This window comes from Lissotriton helveticus, chromosome 12 (genome assembly GCF_964261635.1).
Source record: "Lissotriton helveticus chromosome 12, aLisHel1.1, whole genome shotgun sequence".
Taxonomy (NCBI): domain Eukaryota; kingdom Metazoa; phylum Chordata; class Amphibia; order Caudata; family Salamandridae; genus Lissotriton; species Lissotriton helveticus.
In genome coordinates this window covers 853,149,040-853,174,089 of record NC_136073.1, presented here as the reverse complement: position 1 = coordinate 853,174,089, position 25,050 = coordinate 853,149,040, and the positions used below count along the sequence as shown (strand labels likewise).

Here is a 25,050-nt window from a genome sequence, read left to right as displayed (position 1 = left end):
CCTGATTGGCCAGTCCCACCCTGATAAGGAGGCTATATGTATCTGTCACATTTGTGACGGCGATAAACCGCCTACACTCTTTAAATCAGGCCCTTACTCTTCCCTTGTGCTCAGTCTTTGGCGCTCATGAGCAGTGTTGTGTCCAGTACTTTATACCCCACCGCAGTATCGGCGTGCAATTGTTGATGCTATAGCTGAATACTGCAAGTATTTTTATATGACACGAGGAATATTGTTTATGGTTTTGGAGGTCACACATGCAAGGCTGGGGACAGTTTTAAAGTCCTCATCTGGCATATAAGAATATTTTACTTACCTTTGGTAATGCCTTGTCTGGTAGAGACTATCTAGCCGCAGATTGGTTACTTTAGGATTATCCCCAGATGTCAGACTGGATCCGGAAATGTTTTGTGAGCAGTATCCCTGTGCGCCGGTAGGTGGCATCGTTCGGCTCCGGAAGTGATGTGCGTGGTGCCTATATAGGCACCACCCCAGGGCACTGATATCAGTTTCTTTTTGCGTTATTACACGCTAGGAGCATGGACCCAAAAAGAACATTGACCACTGGTGTGGACAACTAGGGCTCTGAAAGGGTAAAGCCCAATCCCTAGAAATCCATTCGCAAAGAATCAGAGACTAGAAGAGTCTCTACCAGATAAAGCGTTACCGAAGGTAAGTAACTTTTTCATCTGATAGAGACTTCTAGCAGCAGATTCCTTACCTAAGAATACACACCCAAGCAATGCCTTCCCGTAAGGTGGGTCTGTGAAACAACTTCACACCAAAAACTCCTGTAGGACCGAACTAGCAAAGTGCTTGTCCTGACAAACCTGACTGTCTGGGCAGTATTGTTTTGTGAACATGTGCAGAGAGGCCCACGTTGATGCCTGCCCAGGACCAGGACTCTGCATGCGAATGCAGTGTTTGCAGCCTTGGCTCTGGTCGAATCAGCATGCAAACCCTCAGGGTGTTGCTTCTTGGCCAGTGCGCAGCAGATTTTTAAGCAGAGCACGATCCATTGGCAGATGGTCCACTCCTGCTCAGCCTTTCCCTTTGCTGCGATGTACCCCACGAAGAATTGGTTGTCCACATGGAACTCTTTTGTGTGGTCAAGGTAGAACGACAATGCTTTTTGGGTCCAGACAGTGGAGTCGCTCCTCATCCTTGGAGGGATGTGGCGGAGTGTAGAAAGTAGGCAGGGTGATAGACTGGCCTACGTGAAACGGGACTGGCCTACGTGAAACGGGAGTGCCCACTTTCAGCATGAAGGAAGCTCTGGTGGGAAGAACCAGCTTGTCTGGGTCGGTTGGCTACTAGAATAGTGTTAATTTATACTAGGTTAACGGCGCCACAGGGAGATGTGCACTTCTCTTGTATACAAGTAATTGGATGCTAATTTTTTCTCACGGTGCTACAAGGAGAAGAGAACCACTTTCCCTCTTCTAGTTAGGCAATGCCACAAGATGCTTGGTACTCCTTAGCACACGTTTGGTATTCTACGTTAATGATAAATACATGTTTTTCCACAATACAGTTCATACACCAGCAAAATAAATTTCTTAATCCTTTTGTTCAGGGTTTGTTGTTGTTTATTGAAGGAGACGTCACAGCCAACACGTGTTTCGTCGTACTGGGGAATGTAACCCCCGACTTTTTCAAGGCTATTCTCCAATGCTGTTTTTCGTTGTTAGTTGAGGTGATACTTCCAACCCTCAAAGGGGTTCTGGTGTGGATATCGTGGATATTATGCAAGCTTCGTCGATGTGAAGACCAAACTAATGGTTCACTCTGTGTAAGCTTCTCGTTGTCTTCTTCGCGGGAAAATATTCGTCCCTTCTGCTTCATGTAAGATGCACTGCATCTTACATGAAGCAGAAGGGACGAATATTTTGGTGTATGAACTGTATTGTGGAAACACATGTATTTATCATTAACGTAGAATACCAAACGTGTGCTAAGGAGTACCAAGCAAGTTGTCTGGGTCGGTGTTCAGGTATGAAGGCTTTGATATCACAGCCTGAAGCTCACTGACCCTTTGTGCAGATGTTATTTCCACCAGCAAGGCTCTCTTGATGGTAAAGATCCTGAGAGAAATATTGTGAAAAGGTTCAAATGGAGGGCACAACAGAAAAGCTAAGACCAGATTAAGGTCCCACTGAGGCATGATGAAATGCGAAGGTGGAAGCGTGTTGCAAATCTTTCAGGATCCAATAACAGGGGATCTGAAGAGGGATGGCTGATCAGGCAACTGCTGAGATGGCAGAAAGATAGCCCTTTGGGTGCCCACAGCAAGCCCTGCTAAGCAAGAGAAAAGGTAACAAGAAGGACCTGATCTGAGAGGGAGCAGCATAAAGAGGGCCAACCGGTTTCTCTGAACACCATGCAACAAACTTGTAATTGTAATTGTAAATATTTATTGAGCGCGGTTGCTGCCCGCAGGCGTCCAAGCGCTGGGTTGAGGGGAACGTGACTGGAAGGAGCTAAGGTACATAGGATTGAGCAAACAGTAGTGTTTTTAGATTTTTCCGGAATGCAAGTAGGTCTGGATTGGAGCGGAGTGAGATGGGAAGAGCATTCCAGAGCCTGGCGGTGTTCAAAGAGAACAACCTACCTCCAGACCTGGCTCGCTTCACTCTGGGAACAACGGCGAGGAATGCATCCATCGATCGAAGGTTCCTCTTAGGGTGGTAGGGGGTGACCAGACCGATGTTTATGGCAGGGCCTGTTTTCCAGAACGCGCGGTGTGCTACGCATAGCGCCTTGAAGGCCACTCTCTGCCTCACAGGCAGCCAGTGAAGGCTTTTTAGAGCAGGTCTTGCCGACTGGGTGCGCGGAATTTTCAGCAGGGTGCGTGCTGCGCAGTTTTGAACGATTTGCAATTTCCTGAGGGTCATCTCTGGGGCCCCCAAATATACTTGCCCCATCGGCAGGCATATACCGTCCTGGCGGAGGGACCCCTAGCTGTCAAGATCAAGAGTGCAGACTTTGGGCGAAAGGTCGAAAGCTGTCAACTTTCACCGCTAAATCTCCACGCATGATGGCGGAGCGTGGACAGGGTCAGGTGGAGGAGCCTCCCCTGCTGCTGTGACAGAAGATCCTCCCGAAGAGGCAGCTTCATCGGAGGACCTCTGGCCATGCTCAACAGCTCCGGGCATCAGACTCTCCGAGCCCAGTCCAGAGCCACAAGGATGACTTGGACTTTGTTATTCTTGATCTTCTTGAGAACTTTGAGCTTGAGTGGTATTGGCAGAAAGGCATACGGGAGGCCTGAACGCCACTTGGGATTGAAAGCGTCACCAAGTGAGAGCCGCCTTGGAAACTCTAGTACTCAGAACTGCTGATATTGCGCGTTCTCGGGGGTGGTGAACAGATCTTACCAAGTCTCGCCCTACTGCTGCTGAAAGAGACCTTGCACCACCTCCGGATGGAGATGCCATTCGTCATCTGCTAGGCATCTTCGTCCGACTTAGTCTGCCCTGGTATTCAGAGGGCCCGCCAGATGTTGAACCACTAGGAGTATGCCCTGACATTCCAGCCATATCTGGAGGTGCAGAGCCTCTTCACAAAGGGGCCACAACCCCCCCCCCCACCCTATTTGTTGGGGCAGCACATAGTGTCGGTGTTGTCCGTAAACACTTGCACCAGCCTTCTCTGGATGGAGAGCAGAAAGGCTTTTAATGCCAGTCAGATCGCACGGAGCTCCAGCAGGTTGATGTGGAGTTCAGATTCTGCCGGAGACCAGAAACCTCTGATCTCCATCTCTCACAGATATCCGCCCCATCCCAGGAGTGGAGCATCTGTCACCACTGGCAGATCAGGTTGGGGAAGGGAGAGGGGGTCTCCCACTGACCCAATCGTCATCATTAACCAACACTGCAGATCGTTTTCAGTTCCCTCCGAAATCTGGACCATGTCAGAGAGATTCCCCAGATGCTGCACCAACTGCAACTTCAGGTCCCACTGCAGAGCCAGCATATACCAGTGGGCATGTGCCACAAACAGGATGCATGAGGCCAAGCAGCATCAGAGTCAGTCTCACCGAAATCCAGGACAGAGACAAACATCGGTAGCATAGCCTGAATATCCTGGACTTGTCGTTCTGGAGAATAGGCCTGAAACTGCACTGTGTCAAGACCAGCTTCAATGAAAGGAAGAGTCTGTGATTAAGTCAGGTGTGACTTTGGCACGTAAATAGTGAACCCCAAGTGAGTGTTGAAGGTTTACCGTAGTCTGGACAAGGGAGACGACAGCCTGTAGCGAGCCTGCCTTCAACAGCCAGTCATCAAGATGGGCAAAGACTGGCACTCATGATTTTCGCAGATGACCTGCAACCACCACCATCACCTTGGTAAACACCTGAGGAGCACTGGTAAGCTCCCATTCAGTCTCCTGGGTCCAGGGCAGACAGGTAGGATAGGACTTGAGCAAGCCTGAACATTTTGAATGTCTCCTTTTTCAGGAAGAAATTGAGGGCACAGGTCTAGGACCGGACGAAGACCTCTGACCTTCTTGGGCACCAGAAAGTAGTGGGAATAACAACCATGGCCTACTTCTGCTGCCGAAACCCTCTCTAGGACTCCCTTGACCAAGAGAGCCGTAACTTCCTGGTGAAGCAAGGAGAAATTGCCCTCTGTCAGCCTGTGGCATGGATGGAGAGGTGGGCATGAAGGTGAGGGAGTAGCCCCTTCGGACAATCTGAAGAACCCAGTGGTCTGATGTTATAGACCTCCAGATGTGCAGGTGATGGCATATTCTGCCTACCACTAGGTGCCCATCATTATAAGAGAGAAAACTAAAGGGATTAGGCAGATGCCAGGGGGTGGTAGAGTGGCCTGTCCTTTGGCTGCCTGACCCACAGGGTCTATGGGCACCGCACCGCTGGCCGCGCAGAGGCTCTTGGATTCCCTATCCGGTGGGGTGGTAGGGAAATCGCCTGGATTTACGATGGAGGCGGAGGCTAGGACAACCAAAATTTGGGTAATTTACTTTTGCACAGTTACGAAAATTATGCAAAATTTCACTTAATTAGAAGAAATGCGAATCCATCTTTTAGTGCGGAATGTGCCCGTTTTGACAAATTTTGAAGCAAGAACAGGGGCAGCGCCTCCGCAATGGCGGAGGAGCGTCGCCCCACTGGCTCAGAGCCAGAAGTTGAAAAATAAAACAGTGTTCTATCATCGTTTTATTTTTAATTTGCCGGGTCTGAGCCAGTGTGTGAGGGGAGGGATGGGGAGGGGCGGGCCACGGCATGAGAGGAGGGAGGAGAGAGGAGGAGTGCTATGTGCACTTCTAGGTGCGCATGCGTGTTTGGCCGGTCGTCTCAGACCGGCAACACACACAAGCGCACTTAGGTTTCTCCAACCTGACTGTGCAGACTCCCTGTCTTGAGCGGAGCGTCTTTTCAGCCTGCTCTGGCCAATCCCCACGCTGCTCTCATAGCATGAGAGCAGCGCAGGGATTGTACAGGGAGTCTGTCCCCATGCATACTGGGAGCCTGTGTATGCTCGGAGCCAGGAAAAGCACACGGAGGTGAGGCACAGGAGGCGGCCGGCAGCTTAACGTAAATTCCATTTAAAAAAAATAATTAAAAACCTGTGCTCCCTCCACCTGCCCCACCACGCTTTGTTTGTGGCGGATGCCACTAAGCAAAAACACATTCTGCAGCAAGAAAATACTCCAAAGAAACAAATGCATCACAAACAGCACTCGTGTTGTTCCCATGTATTTGCAGTCCTTTTGTTTTACCTCGAATATCCTTTATTTTCACAAATTGGCGTAATGGTATAATCCCAGGAATTTTGCATAATAGATTTGACACAAAATTATCGAGATTACGCAATTTACGCTGCCATCGTTCAAATTACGCCCAAGCCAAATTGTATTGTAGCATTTGCATATCGCTTAGTACTTGAATGTGGGGACTCTGAAACGCCTTTCCCCATGGGTAGTACACGTGTGTTTGCAGGCCAAAAACAGCAGTAACACCCGTCTTTCATGTTATTTCACAATTTATATATACGGTGCTATATTTTGCAAATAAGTCGAACTGAGAGGATTCATTGGAGAAGACAAAAAGTGCAATGTTGAATCACAAAGTTGTGAAATTACATGAGAAGGTAAACTGGAGAGCCACAGGAGAAAAACAGCTGTAAAACACACTTTTGTATGTGGGAAGGTTCTCCAACTTAATTTTGTTTTAGCGGGAATTTTCATTAGGGGGGGGGGTCAACAGACGACCACGTGGGGAAATGAAATACATAATTATTTTTCCCTCGTCTGTGGAAATCCCACCCCACCTGGACCCACTGGTCTCACCTGCACGGACCACGGCTGAATTTCACCCAAAGCTGCCTTTGCAAAACCTTTCCACTGGAATTATATTTTTGAACAACCGTACTCCGTCTGGCAGTAAAACGAGGCCGGATTTAAAGGGGAGGTTTGTAGCAAGCTTGGGGTATCTTAGAACAGAGCAGTCTCAGGGGGGCTGGAAGGCAGTGAACTGGAGGGACGCCAGAAGAAAAGGGAAGGTAAGAGAGAAACAAAAGGATGACATAGTGAGTTATAGAGAGAGAAAGAAGGAGGAGAGAATGGATGAGTGTGGGGGAATTCCCCCTACAAGTAAGAGGGGTAGTGTCAAAGTATAAGCAGAGAACAGAAGAATGACGTGAAAAGAGAAAGGCCATAGAGATTGGATAATAGAAGAAAGGAAGTGGAGAATAGAAAGATGTGAAGTGAAGGAGAGATTATGAATGTATGGGGACATGGGTGGGAAAGAATGAGGAGAGAGAATATGTATAAAGAGAAAGTATAAGAACAAGAAGGGACAGGGCGGAGAGACGGATGGGAGAGGAGGGAAGAAAGAAACATGGGGGAAGAGGGGATTAAGATAAAAAAAGGTGAAATACGGAAAGGAAGAGGGGAAAACGCAGGCAACGAGGAAGATGGAAAAAGAAGGTGCGAGGGAAAAGGTAGGAGGGAATGGGAATGAATTTACAGATTTGAAAAGAGGGAAAGTGAGGAGATAAACTGAAGAAAATACCGCCGAGACATATAGACGCCCGTGGAATATAAACTACCGCCGATCTTGCCAATAAGCATTAATAATGTGAATCAAATTGTTTACAGGAGGAGAGCGACTGAAAGAGAGAAGACGAAAGGGGGGGGTGAGGGGGCCCGGATTGAGCCTGGAGCGCGCCAGGATGATTACAAACGAGATTGTCACTTAATGCCCTAATGAATTGATTTCTGTGCTTCACCCCCGCACCCCACCCGCACTTACAGCGCCCCTCTCCCCCACACACTTATCGGTGATGGAAGCCTCAACGGTGAAGATGCCACTCCGAGGCCAATCACCGCGGCTGAAGCCGTGGGCACCGCAGGGCTGCCAGGGCTGTGGTAAGTGCAAAAAAAACTATTGATGGACAGGATGCAGAACAATGTCATACATTCACCCCAGTACAGAGATCTGGGCCTAAATCCATCGTTTTTTTGCTCACCATGCCATTCCAGTTTGGACCCAGCCATATGCAAATCAGTCTTGACCCTGTGCCTCATGGGAACAGTCCAGCCCGAACTGCCAAGCCAGGTCCTCCCTGGACTGGAAACAAGCATCCTTGGACCGGTTTAGGGGTTGTGGTAAGGGGACAGCAGCACCCGGCACCTGCCAGAGAAGCCCAGTGGGTGAAACCAACCTGTAGGGGCATAGGAAAAACATGTATGTTGGACTGGGACAGAGAGAGACGTGTGCCAGGATACGGACAGTGAGGTGGAGAGACGAGGGCAGTGACGTATACGGGGACAAAATACTAAGACAAGAATGTCCCTTCCTCCCTGTCGCAGCGCAAGCACATGGGAGATGGCACGACACCCAAATTCCAAAGCCGAATACAGGTGCACATACTTGAACTGAATAAGACAATATCTGGAGGCTACTGCAGCGCCCCGAGGGCTAGCTATCGCCTCGCCCAGTCGTCCGGTCAGGGATGTCATCCTGCCACGCCTTACTTGTTCCATGTAGAGTTGTGGTGGAATGCGTCGTCAGCGTCTGGTATATCTGTCGTATTTTGTGTGCTCCGAGATCACCCATGAGAAGGCGGCCCTCGAGCGGATGAAATTCAGGGAGGTCAGCAAGATTTGCAAGACCGGAGGCCAGAGCAGCACCAGGGCCGGACTGGCTACTGGGCAGTTGTGTGCTGCCGTGCTGGGGCTTATTTCGTTGATGGGGACCTGCGTGTGCAAAACGAAATTCGTTTTGCTTATTTTATTTCAAATCGCATGCAGGTCCCCATCAACGAAATAAGCCCCCACCACAGAGAAATTAGCCCCTAGCTCGGCAGCACACACAACTGCCCGGTAGCCAGTCCGGCCCTGAGCAGGAAGAAAATGGAGGTACCTGTAAAACTGGGTTTAGTGGAGATGAAACTCCTCCTGCAGTTGCTGGAAGGATTTAAGGACGGTGCCTCGCATAATGTCCCCTAATGTGGAAACCAATGTGGTCTCACTGGCGGAACCCCTTCAGTGCAGCCACCTGGCATAATTAATTACTGTGTCACAGGGGTGTAGCCTGCGTCAGCCGCATATTCCATCCTATACGTCGAAAGGTGTACCGCCATAACCTAATCGTTGTTCGGCTGGCGTGGGGTAAAGAGTCAAGCTTATGCGCGTTAGAGAGTAGTCGCAGGAGGGGAGTCCTCTCCATGGCTGCATGCTCCAACGCAAACGCCGGGTCAGTAGGTAAATGTGTGCTGGATTTGTAAAGCGCACGGCTGCCCGTGAGCGTCCCGGCGCTTGCTTAGGGAACCCGTCCTGGTATTCCCCTGTGAGAAACCCCAGCAGGGTGTCCACAAGGTGAAAGCCAGGCATCCCGCCGCGAGGGGCCGTAGTGGAGATTAAGCAAGCTATTGCCCAGAGTCGCAGAGTGTGACCCCGTGAGTTGAGTAGGCACCAGGGCGAGAATTGTCGAGTCCGTGGAATTTTTGAGCCAGAGACCCGCCGAGGCGGGGAATCGAACCCTGGTCCACGGTTGATCTCAGCTTCCGGGTCTGCCGCCTCTAACCACTGAGCCACGCTTCTCCACGGTGAATTGTACCACCAATCATTGATAATTAAAAGGTGGGCCGCCACGTAATAGGAACAGACATCAGCAGCTGCGATGCCTCCACAATAGGTGGATTGTGCACATCTGCAATGCCACCCAAATCGCCCCCGCTCCCCATAAAAATGTATTATGGATGGCGTTAATTTGTGTAAACCACACTCTCGGAATGTGGTATGGAAAAGTTTAAAGACGGTAGAGCACCCTAGGGAGGGTAACCCTTTTAATAAATGGCAGACCGTCCGTATTGTGAAAGAGGTGGGGAGGCCCAAACGGAGGTCTTCACGCCAAGGTTGACAAGGAGCGGGTTTATGTTGTGGGTCCATGAAATCTGCGGTCAGGGAGAAACATACACCCCCAAGTATTGGAAGCCCTCTGTGGCATGTTTTAGTTGAGATGCCCACGTAGTCCTACCTTGATGACCGCATACTGAATAGCACAGATTTAGCTGGGTTGGTGTGGAGCCCAGTATTCTGACCAAAGACCCGAAGAATTTGCAAAATACGTGGGCCTGAGATCCAAGGGTCGGTCATAAAAAACAAGACATTGTCCACATATAATGCAATGAGGTCCGGCTGTGACCATGGCCAATCAAAGCCTCGGAGCACGGGTCCCTACTGACCCAACCCGCCAGGGGCTCTTCCACCAGAGCAAAGAGGCGAGGGGGCAGGGGACAGGGGGCAGGAGGCAGCCTTGTTGTGTGCTTCTACCAATGGAGAAGGGAAAGCAATGACCAGTGATGCAAACAGAGGCCATAGGTTCGGTGTAAGTAGGCGTACCTACATTAGGAAACGTGGCCCAAAATTGATCGCCTCTAGGAGTTGGTAAATCAAAGAGAATTTTAAAATGTAAATTGAAGAAAGGTGCCAGGGAAGTGGACAAAGTACTACACAACAGTCAACTGCCCTCCGAGTAGCACTTCAAAACCCATCTGACTTCTGCAACACCGGTCAACGACCAGGTCCATAAAACTACCACAAAGTCCCTGCTCAAAGATGCAGATCCTGAATCTGGGAGAACATCCTTGTCAAGTCTTCTGAACTCTGGAAAATGCTCCAAGTATCACAAACACCTAGCCTTTTGTAAAGCACCAACAACATGGAAGCTTCCATCCATCAAAGCCACACCATCTTGGAGAGGACCAGAAGACCTAGCTGTTTTGTCACTGGGACCTATAGTAATGAGTCACAGAAAACCTGAGATCAGATGAACATACAGGTGTGCATTTGATAGCCTCAATGTATTCTCTTCCTGAAGTTCTCACCGTGCCACCTTTGGAACATAGCGTTGATCCTCACGCTTGTCAGGTACACTTAAATATAGCTTTGTTGTGATCACTGCACATACACATCACCGGCCTTCACACGGCTGCATCAACGCAATACTAGAGCTATTAAACCACTACTTACTACACACACACACACACACCTGCCTCCTTACGCATTCACACCACTAGGAATACAACTGAAAGTCATCATTAAATGTCTGAACAAAGCTGCCATCATGCATACAGTACCCGCGTCACTCATACATGCATGCAACGGCATGCATTCTGGGGGCAGGTTGGGGAATAACAGCTTTGAGGCCATGCTTTCATCAGAAAAGCACTAATAAGATGCAATGGCAATAAAATATCTGTGCATGGGAAGTGAGGCTGGGGTGTTCCATCTCCTGTCTTTCCTACCATCACCCTACCCCCCCTCCTTCCCAACCCCACAGCACCCCCCCTATTTGCCACATCAAGCTCTGCCTCAGAAAAACAATTATAATAGTAAACACATCTAATCCCTGTGAGACTCAGAGCTTTGATGTAAGACGTGTCTTCACTGCAAGGAGAACAAGAAGGGCAAGTGAGAAGGAACAGCAGGCTGCTGGAGGGGACATGGTATGAGAAAGACAGGGTGGTGTAGGAGAGAAGGTGGAAATAACAGCCTCACAATACAGAAGGAAAAGGTGAGAAAATAAGGAGAGCCAGGAGAACCCAATGTGCAATGCTGATAAAAGAATAAAACAGGAAAAAAAAGGCAACGTTACTTCACTAGCAGCAAAACGAGAAGGGGCAAAACAATGTTTATTGGTAAAACGGAAAGCAACCCTGGGACTGCTAACTTTTTTTTTTGTTAAGTCTGAAAATGAAAGAATTGAAAAAGGGGTGAAATCAAGTGTGGAAACCCAACACGACCAGCACCCCCGCTTATCTTGCAGACACCATATCTAGTGGTTCTCAGCACACCCACAGCCAGGACACCCTCGGACTGGGAACTAATTAGTGCTTAAAAGAAAACAAGGCATTACGCTGTTTCCATCTATGCACCCAGGTTCTGGAGCAACATCCCTGCATCCATCAGGAAAAACCACAACACTGCCCCTATTTAGGGAAGAGTTAAATATGCACCCCTTAAAAAAACATCGCAGAGGAATAAGGGCCCAACTAGGCCTCCTATGGCCCTGGCAAGTTTCTCAGGTCCATTCTTGGCTAGATGCTTCAGTCCAGGTTTTTTTTTTTTGCATTATAGGCCTTGCCGTCTTGTTTATTGCTACAAAACTACAAGTCCCAGAATTCAAAGGAAAAACCTTAGCTGGAGCAGCTCAACTAGCTAGATCTGGGACTGGGAAACTTGGCAGGTATGCAAGACTTAATGCTCGCCTTTGACCCTGTGCAACACGACACTGTCTTTTGGCTAAGTCCATGGTATAGAAATACTTTAAAGCAATAAATACAGAGGATGGAAAGAAGAAAAAAATATATAAAGAATGAAAGAACCTGAAAAAGTCAACAAATGAAATAAAGAAAAGTAAAGTTAGAGGAACGAGGAAGGAATGGGGTAAGGTGGAAAGGAAACAAAAGAAAGACAAATTGTCAGCAAAATAAAACACTAGAAATATCAAAAGACGAAGTGAGGGTAAACTTGGGGCTTCGTGTTTTTGCGCGCAGCACGTTAAACACCCTCGTTGCAGACAAGTGGAATAGAAGACAGCAAAAACCAGAGGAAGAGGCGGGCACGAGGAAATGCCCCTCCACCCCGCACACCGAGGGTAATTGCTAGCGACAGGCAGCCCCCGGGCCCCTCAATAATTCAGTGCGGAGAAGTGCAAAAGCGTGTCCGATTAATAATGAATCTAACAGCGGGGTCCGGGGAGCCGGAGCGCTCAGCAGCCGGCGTCAGATCTGCAAATACCGACAGGCCCCGGGGCCCCGGCGGGGAGGGCCCTGCGGGGGCGCACGAGCTCGCGGGGGCCCCTGCCCCACCCGCAGCCACTGAGACCATCACTCATGGGCGAATCACACGGATTCACGCGCAAAAAATGCGGATTTTCCACGTCTGCGATGCAGGGCAGTTGGTTTTAGACATGTACAAGAAGCCACTGCGATGGATTTTTGGTGGAAGCCTAACGGACAGCTCTAGTTTGCTAAAGTCATTTTGGGGACATTCAGAAAGTGGACTTAGGAATGCATCTCATTTTCTGGCTTTATTGGCTTTAGGCTTTCCAGCTATAGTTTGTTGCGCGTGTTGCCCAAACCTTGTTTACTATATTCTTCCACAAACTCGCTTTCTGTAAACCAGCCCTTACATCTCGTCACATTTGCTGTGCATTCAAAGACGAAGGTCAAATGTCAGACTGTCTTCCAGGGAGCTTGGTTTTTACTTTTCATTCTGACTTCAAGTGAGAGGCTTTATGTGACAATCATACTGGCGGTGGGGTGGGGTGGTCGGGGGTGCTTGAAAAAAGCTGTACGATTCTTTTCTAGCACACCAATTATCATTTGTACCCTATAAAACTGCATGCACGTGCAAATGTAATAGTAATTTCAATTGAAAATATGTTTTTTTTAATGGCAGTGCGCTACCACCATTCATACTCCTCTTTACCCCACTCTGCACCACTCCACGCCAATGCACTCTACCCCCACACTATTCTACTAAGCACCATTGCACTGTTTGACACTGCACGCCTGCACATAAGTTACTTGCGGTGAAGCGCTCGGGTCCAGCTAGCGCTATATAAAACTCCTAAAATAAATAGTGGGGTAATGGTGCTCTAAGGCAGTACGCAAATATTATAGGGTGAACTTAGGCGTAAGAGCTATTCCGTCCCCTCTTACAAGCAGGAGACTTGCCTGAAGAAGCAACTGTGTACTTCATGGGAACGACGTAACACGTGTTGGCTAAGACTACCAAGGAACGCTCAACAAGGACAGTAAATCCTGGAACACAGAGCGGTGGATAAACAGTGCTTCTTTCTTTCCTACACTCATTACTGTACTAACTTAAATCTACCCTTGGAATTCTTGGTCTGTGCTATACCACCACTGCACCCTTTGCCAACCCTTTCTGCACTTTGCCAACCCTCTCTGCACTCTGTGAAAGAATCTGTTCTTCCGCACTCTAAACCCCTTTACTCAAAACAAATGCACTACGCCGGTCACTGTACCACAGTGCAGTCATGGTTACTGGTACTTGTTAAAACAGCAAATCACCCTCGGCACTGTAGCAACCCACACAGGTCCGGAACAACTTTAGCAAATCTGGAAGTTTAAAAGAGCCAGGGTTTCAAGGATTCTTTAATCCGAACTAGATCAGGACACAAACTTAGTTGCAAAGGATGCACTGTACCACAGTGTAGTCTGTACAACAGCATGTTCTGCGCCATTGTACTCAGTCACTGTACGCCAGTATATTCCGCACCACTCCACTCAAAATGAAGGCACTTTACTCTGCACCCCTGCACCTTATGTCACATTACTCTAGGCCACTCTACTCCCCTCTTTATACTCCACAACACTCAGATTCTCCACTCCGTTCCACTGATACTACTCCACCCTACAACACAAAGATTACTCGCTTGAAGGACATACTAAAAAGCAGCTTTGGAATGAGTGGTTATTGCGGTGTGGTTGGACCAAGCATGTTTACGGACTGATGCACATAATCGGGGAAATACATATGTATTTAATACACTTCTATGACTTAGGGAGGATGCTCCCATAAATTTAAAGGGAATTGAAAATATATATTTAGATGGACCACAGCGACGAGAGCGGACCCAAACCGCAATAGTAGAAGCAGATTACGGATTGGCAAATGTTACATGGGCTAGTGACCAGGACTGGGTGCGAAACTAACATGCAACACTTACAATGAGACCGGATTTCCGTCCTTTATTCATTTGGATAGATGGGAACTATTAATGGATTCGTATACTCTTGGTCAGAAATGTCTACCAAGAGAAGGTAGGAAATAGTACAGCTTGGCAGCAATTCATTTTGGATATCCCCACTACCAGGTGGACATTTAGATTGATGACTTTATTTAGGAATGGAATACTGTAAGTCTGCGTATCTTTTAGCGCTATTTGGAACACTTTAGGTGTTGACACAGGTTTCTTTAGGGAGTGCACTTGATGGGGGTCTTACGGTTGCCACGCTTTGCAATGGCTCGATGTTATGTAATTTGGCTTAAATTGCACTGGCCCTCGTGTTGTGATGGATGGCTGAACTGATCATGACAGCGACTATCTCCCCGAACATCCTTTTCACCGTGTTCTACTCCTAAATGTATTCTGTACAGTACCACTTGGTATGGGATGTTATACTGGCATGCAAATATCTACATTTGTATTTTCAGCACTATGCAATTTGCTATATTGTAAACATTTAGAAGCCAGTAGGCATGGATTTCTACCTGTATGCCACAACATAAATCTGTGTGATGCAAGTGCACATATGTCACCATACTGGTGTTTTAGCACAACATGTGTGCTGTCTCTTACAATCGAGATTTTTTTTCTGTCTCTTTAGCCCTGATGAAGAGATCAGGCAGGATGTTTAATGTGACGAAACAAGTGTTAGCTGAAAGAGGCCAGAAGGCTGAAATTAAAACTACTAAAGAAAATGTTTAGGTGGATTGAACCATCATTTAAATTTGTGAGATTATGGCTGTGCTTTCTACGACACGATGCAACACCCTCTATTCCACACCACTTTACTCCACTATTCCTCTGACAACACTGTACTCCACACTATGAAACTCCATGCTACTCCACACCTGTCCATGCTACTACTTTCTACAACATTTACCTCACTAACTTTTAGCCATGCTGAACAGCAGCCACTCTGGTGTACAACACTGCTAACATCAGAAAGTCATTAACTATCATGTATGTGATACCTATTGGCTTTACCAATGCTCAAGTTTATGCTACCCTGGCAATAATTCTCATTAGCACCAGTCTGACACCCAAATACAATAACAAAGAAACTTTCTACTGTGCATCAACAATGCAGGATTTAATTCACCCCATAAGGAAAAGGGTATAGCAACAAAACAAAAGCTCAATTCCAGTGGTCCTGCCTCTAGCCACCATAGGCTTCTGTGGCTCTGAAGCCAGCTCCAAGCAGGCCAGAAAAAGGGTAAGGAATGGGCAATCACAAAGTTTCATGATTCACAAGACTCACATGGACAAATACTTATCCCATTACTACCTTGCCCGCTAACAATTCCTGCCCCCCACTAGCCATCCTCTAAACAGCCACATCCAGCGTTTCCCAAACCCAAGTACGTGCAAACTTACAGTACCCGTTCAATCTCACTTCCCCTTTACCAGTCTATGGCTGAATCACAAACTCCTCTTTCACCAAGCCAACCCTTCAGACTATGAACACACCTCCATCTTTTTGCTTTCTGCTGCTGTGCCTGGCACTCCAAGTTCACTGGAAGACCAGTACTTCACTCACTGCCATACAGCGTGCCACATAAGACCTCTGCATGACCATGCTAGCCCGACAAGGCCCATAAATATTTAAGAGCATGTTACAATTATTCAACCCTCTATAACTGCTGCCGAATGAAGCCAACTTTATGCACAGTGACAACCAGAAACCACCAACTGCACAACATCACTGGAGAATGACGCAGATCACAGAAGGAAAAGACTGACCAAATACCCACCAGGAGTATTAACATGGTAGCCAGGAGTCTTAGGATGAGAAGCAGTGTGATCCCCTTGTGTTTGAAAGGCTCCCATGAACCAATGAGACAAGCTCTCCTGGGATGCACCTGTGGAGTGGTATTGCGATCTCTTGAAGTCTTGAGCACCATTTCAGTAGCCCCCCCACCCCAGATGACCTCTTCAACATTACTTTTTGCTCTCTGACAAAGCCCTAAACTCAGAAACATGCGTCTAGAGTTCAGCACTACCTGTACCAACTTTGAACTACAGCAACTTTGAAAGTAAGCGTACGGCATTTACCAGGATGCAATGGGGAGAACTTTGCTGGGATTGGAAGCAGTGTGCCCCCTCCCCCCTTGTATCACCTACGTACAAAGGAAGGACGAGTCCTAGCTTGGTCTACAGACCAGGTGTTATACGTACTGGAACTCAATTCTTCAAGGAGAAGCAACAAAGGGCATGGGTAACAGTTCCCAAGCGCCTGCAAGTCCTCAGTGACTGGAATGAAGCCATGATTTGTAAAGGGTTCTCAATGGCCTCAACCAATGGCACTGCTGGACAGAAACTTAGCAGTGTTGTGGTAGCATCACCCATAACGCCTGGTCAGTTTGACAGAGGTCAGAGCTCCAACATGCCTTGTTAAATACTGCCTGGCCAAGTGTTGAAGGAACAGAGGGCAGAGTAGCTCGGAAAGCTGGGTTCAATGCAGTAGGGACTAAACCCCAGAGCGCACACACCACCCATTGTCACCAGGTGTGGCATACAAACTCTCACTAAAAGCCAGCTCCTAGCAGCCGCAGAGTAAGGATCTAAAGTGCTGCTGAGGGTGCAGTCTTAAGTGCAGCTAGTAAACCAGGAAGAGTTCAGAGCAGAACGCCAGGGCATTGTCCACGTAATGCAAATGCAGACACGCACAGCTCCAGAGGACTCACCATACCCATCCACCCATCTCCCCCACCCACAGGAGAGCCCCTCTGAGGAAACCTTGATCACTCTCCCATTCTCAAAATTAGCACAGACAATTCAGTTTCAATCCTTTATTTTACAACCATGTGAAGCTGTGAAATGAGACATGGTCTGGCCACCAAAGATTTCCTCCAAGAAGCTTCCTGTGGGAGGAGAGTCACCTACAAGAAAACAAGATGAACATGAGTGAGGACAGCAACAGCCACCAGATGTTGAAGCATCCAAACTGACTTGTAAAGAATCGGCAAGTTTACTCCACCCTCAGCTGTAAACCAAATAGGTAAGATTGCTCCTTTAACCTACAGCAGAGAAAAGGACCCAACAGCACACCATATTATAAGAAAGTAAAAAAACTAGGGAATGCACAGATCACGGTCACATGAGCTGGTTTTCAGTTGAAGTTTCAAGAACCCATGTATACATACACTCCCATGTTAACCATCACTCCCTGAAACTGGATTTGCTGGGCCACACTTTGCAAGCAGAGATTACAGCACTTGGAGCGGCATCATTCCTATGAAACCAACAACCCTACATGCAGACACACTATTTAAGATCCATGGAAGTCTCCTGCTATGGAAGAAATTCCTCGGCATGGGACCAGGTTCTAAAGTTTTATAAAAATTAAAGCTGCACTGTTCCTGAATGATCTAAAATTTAGTAATACACAAATGACAGTAGGCTACAACTGCATAACTTTAATTTTCATATTGCATTTGTGCAACTGTGCTGGACCTCATGTAAAAAAGCCCTTTGTCCCTCTATTTGTGAATAACCAGGTTCTAAAGTTCCTTTTCTCTGCTCCAACAATAGGGTGCATAAAAAGCATCCTACACCATTGGACCCTCACATTTTACCAGTTTCCTAATTTTTTCTGCAGCCTCAGTTAAATTGTTTGCCAAAAAAAAACTCAGTCTTACTTTGACTCACTCGGCTAAAGCTTGAATATCTTCCAATCTGACAAGGTGAGCCTTCTTTCACCAACTGGGACAGCTTCATGGTCTGGACCATTTAAACCCTTCTAGTTTTACCTTCCAAACCACACCCTATTGTGAAGCAGTCGGATCTCCCAGTCAGACATGCCTCAGCACACCTGTTAGTTCAGATATATTCATGGCTCAGTAAACGACCCCCCCCCCCCTTTGAGGCATTTTCTATTCTCCAAGTCCCCTCTACTTCCAGTCTTCACAGCAATGCCTTACTCATGCCACCACCACCCCCTCAAAGGCAGCAGTGATGCGAACCATTAAAGCAAATTTAGCCATGCGTAGCATACTTTTTTATAGTGCATGCAACATGCACTTTATGAACCCCATAACTTACCTTTCAAAGTGCAGGCAAAGTCAGATTCGAAAACAGACTCCACACAGCAGAGTAGACAACTGAGCAACACCAGGTCACTTACAGAAGGATGCTCCAAAGCTGTGGAAAACAGACCAAGCATTAGAATCTGGAACCACTGTGCTTTTCAGTTTGTAACAGATTTTCTGCCCAAGTCAATTGATCAAAATGTACCAAGAGTCAGAGTCTGCAGTTATGACAGCTCCAGCTTTTGTCCACTCCAAGGGGGTCCCTTCTGGTTCTATGGAGTCAATTTCATCCACAGTCTCAAAGGCACTCTGGGGTGCTAGAACTAAAGAGGAGAGAGATCAGACCAATCTCTTCCACCTCAGTTGACAGCAGTACTACAGCCAGTTCATCCCTTGTAAGTTACTATGGAAGCAAATGATTTAAATGAAACAATTTCCCAGTGGGTGTCAATGGCACTCAGCACCCAAAGATGCTTGTATCCAAAGAGCGATGCAAACAGACCTCAGCAGCTATCCCCTCGTGTACCATTAGTAGCAATGTACATGGGTTAGATCCACCATATTAAGATGGACCACACCACAGATTGGCAGCACCACTGATCTGAGGCGCTCACAAGGACAGTTGTAAGCTCCCTCCAACCCATACTACAGCATCCAACCCGTACTACAGCGTCCAATCTACACCTCAACAACTCCACTGGTTAACTTACACCTCAGGCATACGGAAAGACAAGCACCAATTTTACTTACATTGATATTACATACCTTACACACCCAATGTAGGGTGAATGGCATCAGTTTAGTCTATTGCAGCTAGAATGACCTCTTCAACCCAAAATATACTTAATTTGAATTACCTTTCCTTAAAGCTGGAGTGCCATGATTGTTACCTCATTTTTCATTTCCATTAATGGCAAACATTGTATAAACCCACAACTTACCATTAATATTGCAGCTTGAATTTGATAGGTTCCAAGACGACATGCAGGAAACTTCACCATATGTGCTTCAGGAATTGGTGCAGCACTGAGACACTAAAGCAGTGGTAAACCTGTAATAGATAGCAAGGACAAATTAGTACATGGAAACATCAATATCTTATTGTGGGAAACAGACTCAAATATTTGGACATACTGTACCAGCAATTAGGCCTTAAGATGTCTAAGGTAGCAGCTCTCTGCTAGAAGGGTTTCTCCTCCAGTGACTGGAGTAGATTTCACTGCGAGATGCCTGAATAGAGGCTTTCTATACGGCCCTCGGGTGCCAGAATTCAGGCTATCTCGAGAGAGGTGACAGACCAGAGCCAATCTCTGCCTCCTCTCAGTTGACGTCAGCACTGCAGCCGGGTTACCCACATGGTCACCGCCCCAAAACAAATCTGGTGGCCACATGGGGCCCAGCCGCAGTGCTGAGGTCGGGCTTTAAAAAGAAAAGCCACTTTTTTTAATTTAGTCATCACATAATAGAAATAGAAGAAAAAAAAAAAAGGTAGAGAGTGGGAATAAAGAAGGATAGGAAAGAGGCTTCATAATTGCTGTAGCAAAATATGAAAGTTCTGTTGGTACTCAGTGGGTATCACAGCTACCCATCTTAGTGGTACCAAATATCTTGCATCTAAAAGACAGACACAGACTAAACTTCCATTTGCCATCCCTCATGTGGAACTAGCACCTCAAATAGTGGACTATGCAGCCTTAATTGGCACATGCAAGTATTGCAGTCACCATGCTGCAACAAGCAAGCACTATTTATAGTGCTGCTAATCACCCATGTGGGTATCCAGGCACTAGGTTCCGTCAAAAAGCCAGTTAAAGTGCCTTCCTGAATCTTGCTAGTGAGGAAGTCCTGAGAGGGAAGGCTGTTTCAGGACTAGACAGGGAGGTATGAGAGAACAGCATCCGCTGTTGCTCCTGCGAATGCACAGGGTCTGTGAAAGGGTAGTGAAGCAAAGGTCTCTAGAAATTCAGGCGGTGGTTAATGTATGCTGGCCCTAGGCCAGAGACCATTGTAGGCTTGTGTCAAGTCAACATTTTGAATTGGCATCTTTCATGGATAGGGAGCCAGTGGAGGTTTCTAAGGGGTGGGGTGATGTGGGTCAAGAATGAGTCTGGCCACTGTGTTCTGGATTGTCTAGTCTACTCATGGGTTTGTAGTGGTTCCTGTGCACTGTGTCTATCCATAGTCCAAATAACACAACAAAAGAGGTTTATATAAGTTTCAAAAGCCACAGAAAGGAGCAATGCACTGGGGAATCACACACCCACTTTGGGTGGTTTAGAAGGCCCTCACACACCGACCTGGTCAGTGTCATGCTTCATCGGGCCCCACAAAAGAGGCAGAGTGCCTCTTTTGTGTGCTATGACGCCAGGAGACTGCGGAGCTGGTTGTGTGGAAAGGGCGTGCAGTGAGTTATATAGTTAAAGGTGCCTAAAGGGTATCAACAAAAATTAATTTTAATGTGTGATCCCTAAGACAAAAATAAAAAGAAATGTGTCTGAATAAGTTGCCAAAAGGTAATGGATTGGTTGATTCAGAGTTCTAATTAAGTCAGTCACTTAACTTTTTTTTACTTCTAAACCACCCAAAGTGGTTGTGTGATTCCCCAGTGCATTGCTCCTTTCTGTGGCTTTTGAAACTTATATAAACCTCTTTTGTTGTTTATTCGTACTAAACCGGGGACTAAGAGTTCCTGATTTCTCCCTGCCTCTATTGTTTTGTATCCATAGTCCAGCCAGCTGACTTTCCCTTGTGCCAATGGAGAGTCATTTGAAGATACTTGGAAGAAGAATGCAGTGTGTGTGGAAGCAGGCGGAGACAACCACATTGATCTGTTTCATAGGAACTTTGCTGTCCAGGATGATGCAGAGATGGCAGACGTGGAGTCAGTGCGTCTGAGCTCTGCGAGACACCAGGCATCGTTCCAAGGGGGAGGCATTGCCAATCAGCATGTTGGTCTCATTGTTGAGCTTCAGCCAGGTGGCCTTCTTCCAGTCAGCAACATTCGGCTTGCAGTTGTGAAGGTGGTCTTGGTTTTTGGGGGTGGGGTTCTACTAAGTGAGAGGCTGAGCTATGTCTGGCATAACATACGATGTTGAAATTGTGGGTTCCGATGTCAGACAGGTGTAATGTAGGTGTTGAAGAGGGTAGGGCTAAGGGATGAACCTTTAGGGACACCACATATTACACTCTTTAATTCCAAGGTGAAAGGTAGGTGGATTCTCAGTTCCTCCCATGAGGGATTATGCAATCCATATAAGGGCATCCCGCTGGATGCCTTATGTGATTCAGCCTCTTGAGGAGTGCGGTTGGAAAACTGTTGAACATTGCAGAGAGCTAGAGGAGATCAAGGCTGCAGATTCTCAGCAGTCAAGTTGGGGGGGGGGGGGGGGGGGGGGGGGGAGAAGAGAAGATGTCATCCATGGCAGCAATCAGAGCAGTCTATTGTGATTGGTGCAGAAACTGGATTGGGAGCTGTCAAGTAGTTTTCTAAGTGTTAAGTGAGGCTGGTTGATGACCTTCAAGGACTTTGGCAGGGAAAGGGGTGGCAGTGTAAGATCTAGCTCTTTAAACTTACTGCATTAAGGGGTATTGAAATGGCCAGGTTCATCTATAAACGAGAGGGTTATGAACGCACTAGAACAGCCAGCTGAGTCCAGGTTTCTCAGCTTTTCTGGAAAGGTGTAGCTTAATGTACCTCACACTACTGTGAGTGCACTAAATGGCATGGTAGTTTCCACAGTAAGGATTTTTTTTGCAGTTTTAAGGCCTCCCACACTACGTTCTAATGTGGTCACTTAATTCTTTCCAGAAAATGCTCTGGAAGGAATACCCCAAGTTAAGCAATTGAACAAATCGGGCCTAAACCCTGAGAACTCAGTTCCCAGGACTAAAGAAATTGCAGAATCATTAAATTTGGAGGAATTGGTCATGAGCACACTTATTTTGTGGTTAGTCTACATAACCCACAGGGATAACAGAATCAAATTGCAAAGAAGCTCGCCGATTCATCACCAGCTGCTGAGGTGGTCACTTGTGGAGGCCAGTCTGCAGGCAAGACCCACTAGAGAACCAGGAAGTACTCCAGGAAAAGGACTTCCATGAAAGGACTGGCAGCCCAAGAAACTGAAAGGCTTGGAATAGTCACGGCAAACTATACCACAGTGTATCAACGTGTTACAATGCATCGCCGCAACAACCTAAAATAAAGAACAAAAAGTTAAAGAAAACTCAAAACAGCAGCCCTCAAAGTAGACCAATCAATGTGGGCAAAAAGAAAAATGCGCAAGCAGATCAAGAATTTTCGCTTCTAGTTAATCCTGAAGACATGCAAGATAGTCAAAGCCACAGCTGCATCCACCACAAGATCAAAGGCTAGTGGGCAAAAAAACATCCCACTACATCCCCACCTCTTGTAAAGGTCAATTGTACTCACTGATATGATGAATGAAGTTCTGAAAAGCTGCAGAAGACAAAGAACAAGCACGAAAACAAATGTTGAATACACTACATCTTTAAAGGGAAAAAAAAAGGGGGACCCTCACAGCGCTCCCACTGAAACCCAAGAGCAGTCAAATAGAGAGAAAAGTGCTCCTTACACAACCAGCCTTCCAACTGCAGTCCCTTGTACTTGTCTAAAGTGGGAATGGAAGCACGAAATAAGGATTATTCTTTTCAACAATTTTTTTTTATATAAACAGTGGGTCCCCCCCCCCCCCCCCCCTCACTCATCCCTCATTTGAGCTGCATCCCAAGAAACTTACATGGGTGTCTTACCTTGGAGCCAGACTCACGGGCCTTAAGAACCACCTGGGAACGATCGAACGAGAGAAAAAACCACACAAACAGCATGAAACTGACTTCAATTTAAACAGGCTCAAGATGCGACCCCCCCCCAATCTTAAAGCCCAGATTCTGTAAAAGTGCTTCCCTTACACCTTTAACGCCGATTCCAACAACATTGCAAACTCCGAGAAAGCAACCTTTCAATTTCCATCGTCTGCATTTCATATAACCCAAGAGATTCAGGCTTCTCCTTGTCAGACTCCACTGCGCTGTAAAAGTAAGTTACAAATTATATTAGCGTTTAACCTACTGGAGTGTTTAGAGAACTTCAGTTTTCTAAAATATCTTCAAGCCCGATTATTGAAAATATCTTCAAGCCCGATTATTGAAAATGACAAAGAACTTACAAAATAAGTGAATAGTACAGGAAGTAAAACATTTCTACCACCGTTAACTCACCCACTCACCTCCGAAAAACCTTCATCCGCGTTATATTTCGAAAGGAGAAAAACATCGAAATCCTGGACTACAAAATAATGCAATTAAGAACACCAAAATCACCCGGGAGTGTTCGCACAAAAATACAACGCCCTAATATTACTAAAAACGTAAACTGCACAAGCACGTACATTACACTCACTGCAAAGAAACACAACTTCTAACGTCAAAAAACCTACAATTACTACAGAAACCAGCTTACCTGCGTCAGGTCTGAGCAGCAACAGGCAAGGGTCCTCTGTCCACGTTTAAATCCATAGTGCAGGTGCCGCCTTTGGTCACGTGGCCTACTTTGGACAAATCAGGGGCTCTCCGATAGTTAGAAGCGACGCCTGTTGCGGTCACGTGACAACCTCATGGCCAATCCGAGGCTTCCCTGAGATCTTGGCAGGAGCGAGGAGGAAGCAGGTGGAGCGCGAGGGATGGAGCCAGGTGAACAATCCGGGTGTCATTGATTGGTCCCTGAGTGAGAGCGGGGACTGTGATTGGCCACGTGTATTCGGGTGGTGAGGCAGCTGTCTTTTATGCCCCGGAGGCCTCTGGGTACCTGAGGGTGAGCAGGGAACAGCCCGGAAGTGGAATTCTCTCTGGTCGGAGTGGGCCTGCCTTTAACTCCTCGGATGGTTCATTTAACGAGGGGCGTGTATCTATAGCGTTTTGAAATAAATAATAGAAATAAATAGGGGCTTGTCTCGTGCACAGTTGATTGATTGGGGCTGTAGGGGATTAGCCCTGGTGTGGGGGGAGAATAAAGGAATATGGAAGAACGGGTTAGAGTTGTCAGCCCTGGCTCTATCGTCGCGGACTTGTCTTTCACAATCTAATGCATTCTGGGAGTTGTAGTCTTGACCCACCTGCATTGCACAGCCCTGAACATGGGCTATCCATGCTTTGTAAAAATGAAAGCTAGTCGTGCGTGCATTAATGGCTGGCTGACTGGACGAAGATGTCAGGTTTACAAATATTTGTAATTGGATAGAGGTTTTTTCTTGTAACGGGTGCTCCAATCCCCAGGCCAGATGTGTTCACTTTCCAAAGCAAGTTTCAAGGTTGAAAAAATGCACACACTTGCAACAGTTCACTTGATGGAGCAAGGTGGAGAAGCAACATTTTTTGCACCCCTTGTGAAGTCACACTTCCATAACGATAATCTGAACTAATGGAATGTTGTGCAAAACGAATCAACCTAGAATAAAAATTGCACCAACACAGACACACGTGGGAATTAATTTTTGCTTAAGTTGCAAATATAATTTACTAATTATGTGATTCTGTTGTGTCCTAAACTTAATAAGCAGCTTTTAAATAATGGAATGCAACATAAATGTGCTTTTGTTTATCTATTTAGTGGCATGTCGTTGGATTAGGTGAGTATATTACGCCTAAATGTTGCTTATTTGCTAGGTAACTACTAATAGGGAAAACCTTAGTAAGGGGGAGGTAAACAGA

The 25,050-nt window shown here is 46.8% G+C and overlaps 1 protein-coding gene across 3 annotated transcripts; it reads right to left on the bottom strand.

Annotated features, from left to right (window-relative positions):
- Positions 1-17,067: 17,067 nt before the first annotated feature.
- Positions 17,068-23,874, bottom strand: LOC144797654 (uncharacterized). Of its 3 annotated transcripts, XR_013603434.1 has the most exons (10): positions 23,804-23,874; positions 23,254-23,372; positions 23,095-23,127; positions 22,917-22,952; positions 22,754-22,780; positions 22,322-22,517; positions 19,263-19,372; positions 18,527-18,644; positions 18,335-18,433; positions 17,068-17,172 (listed from the first exon to the last, which is right to left on the bottom strand). XR_013603434.1 is itself a non-coding variant. In XM_078668365.1 (6 exons), the coding sequence occupies exons 2-6, from the start codon at positions 23,326-23,328 to the stop codon at positions 22,329-22,331; spliced, it is 360 nt and encodes a 119-aa protein (XP_078524491.1). In that variant the 5' UTR covers positions 23,329-23,372; positions 23,804-23,874; the 3' UTR covers positions 21,726-22,328. The 3 variants fall into 3 exon arrangements, 1 of the variants encoding a protein (XP_078524491.1); XR_013603433.1 differs by lacking the exon at positions 18,527-18,644; XM_078668365.1 differs by lacking the exons at positions 17,068-17,172; positions 18,335-18,433; positions 18,527-18,644; positions 19,263-19,372 and having other exon boundaries at positions 21,726-22,517.
- Positions 23,875-25,050: the final 1,176 nt, after the last annotated feature.

Bases quoted from the DNA above. Each gene is read 5' to 3' on its own strand.
- LOC144797654 (XM_078668365.1), bottom strand. From the start codon at position 23,328: ATGAAATGCAGACGATGGAAATTGAAAGGTTGCTTTCTCGGAGTTTGC. The intron at 23,128-23,253 runs GTAAGGGAAGCA...GATCGTTCCCAG, and splicing joins TTGGAATCGGCGTTAAAGGT to GTGGTTCTTAAGGCCCGTGA. The intron at 22,953-23,094 runs GTAAGACACCCA...TTCCCACTTTAG, and splicing joins CCCGTGAGTCTGGCTCCAAG to ACAAGTACAAGGGACTGCAG.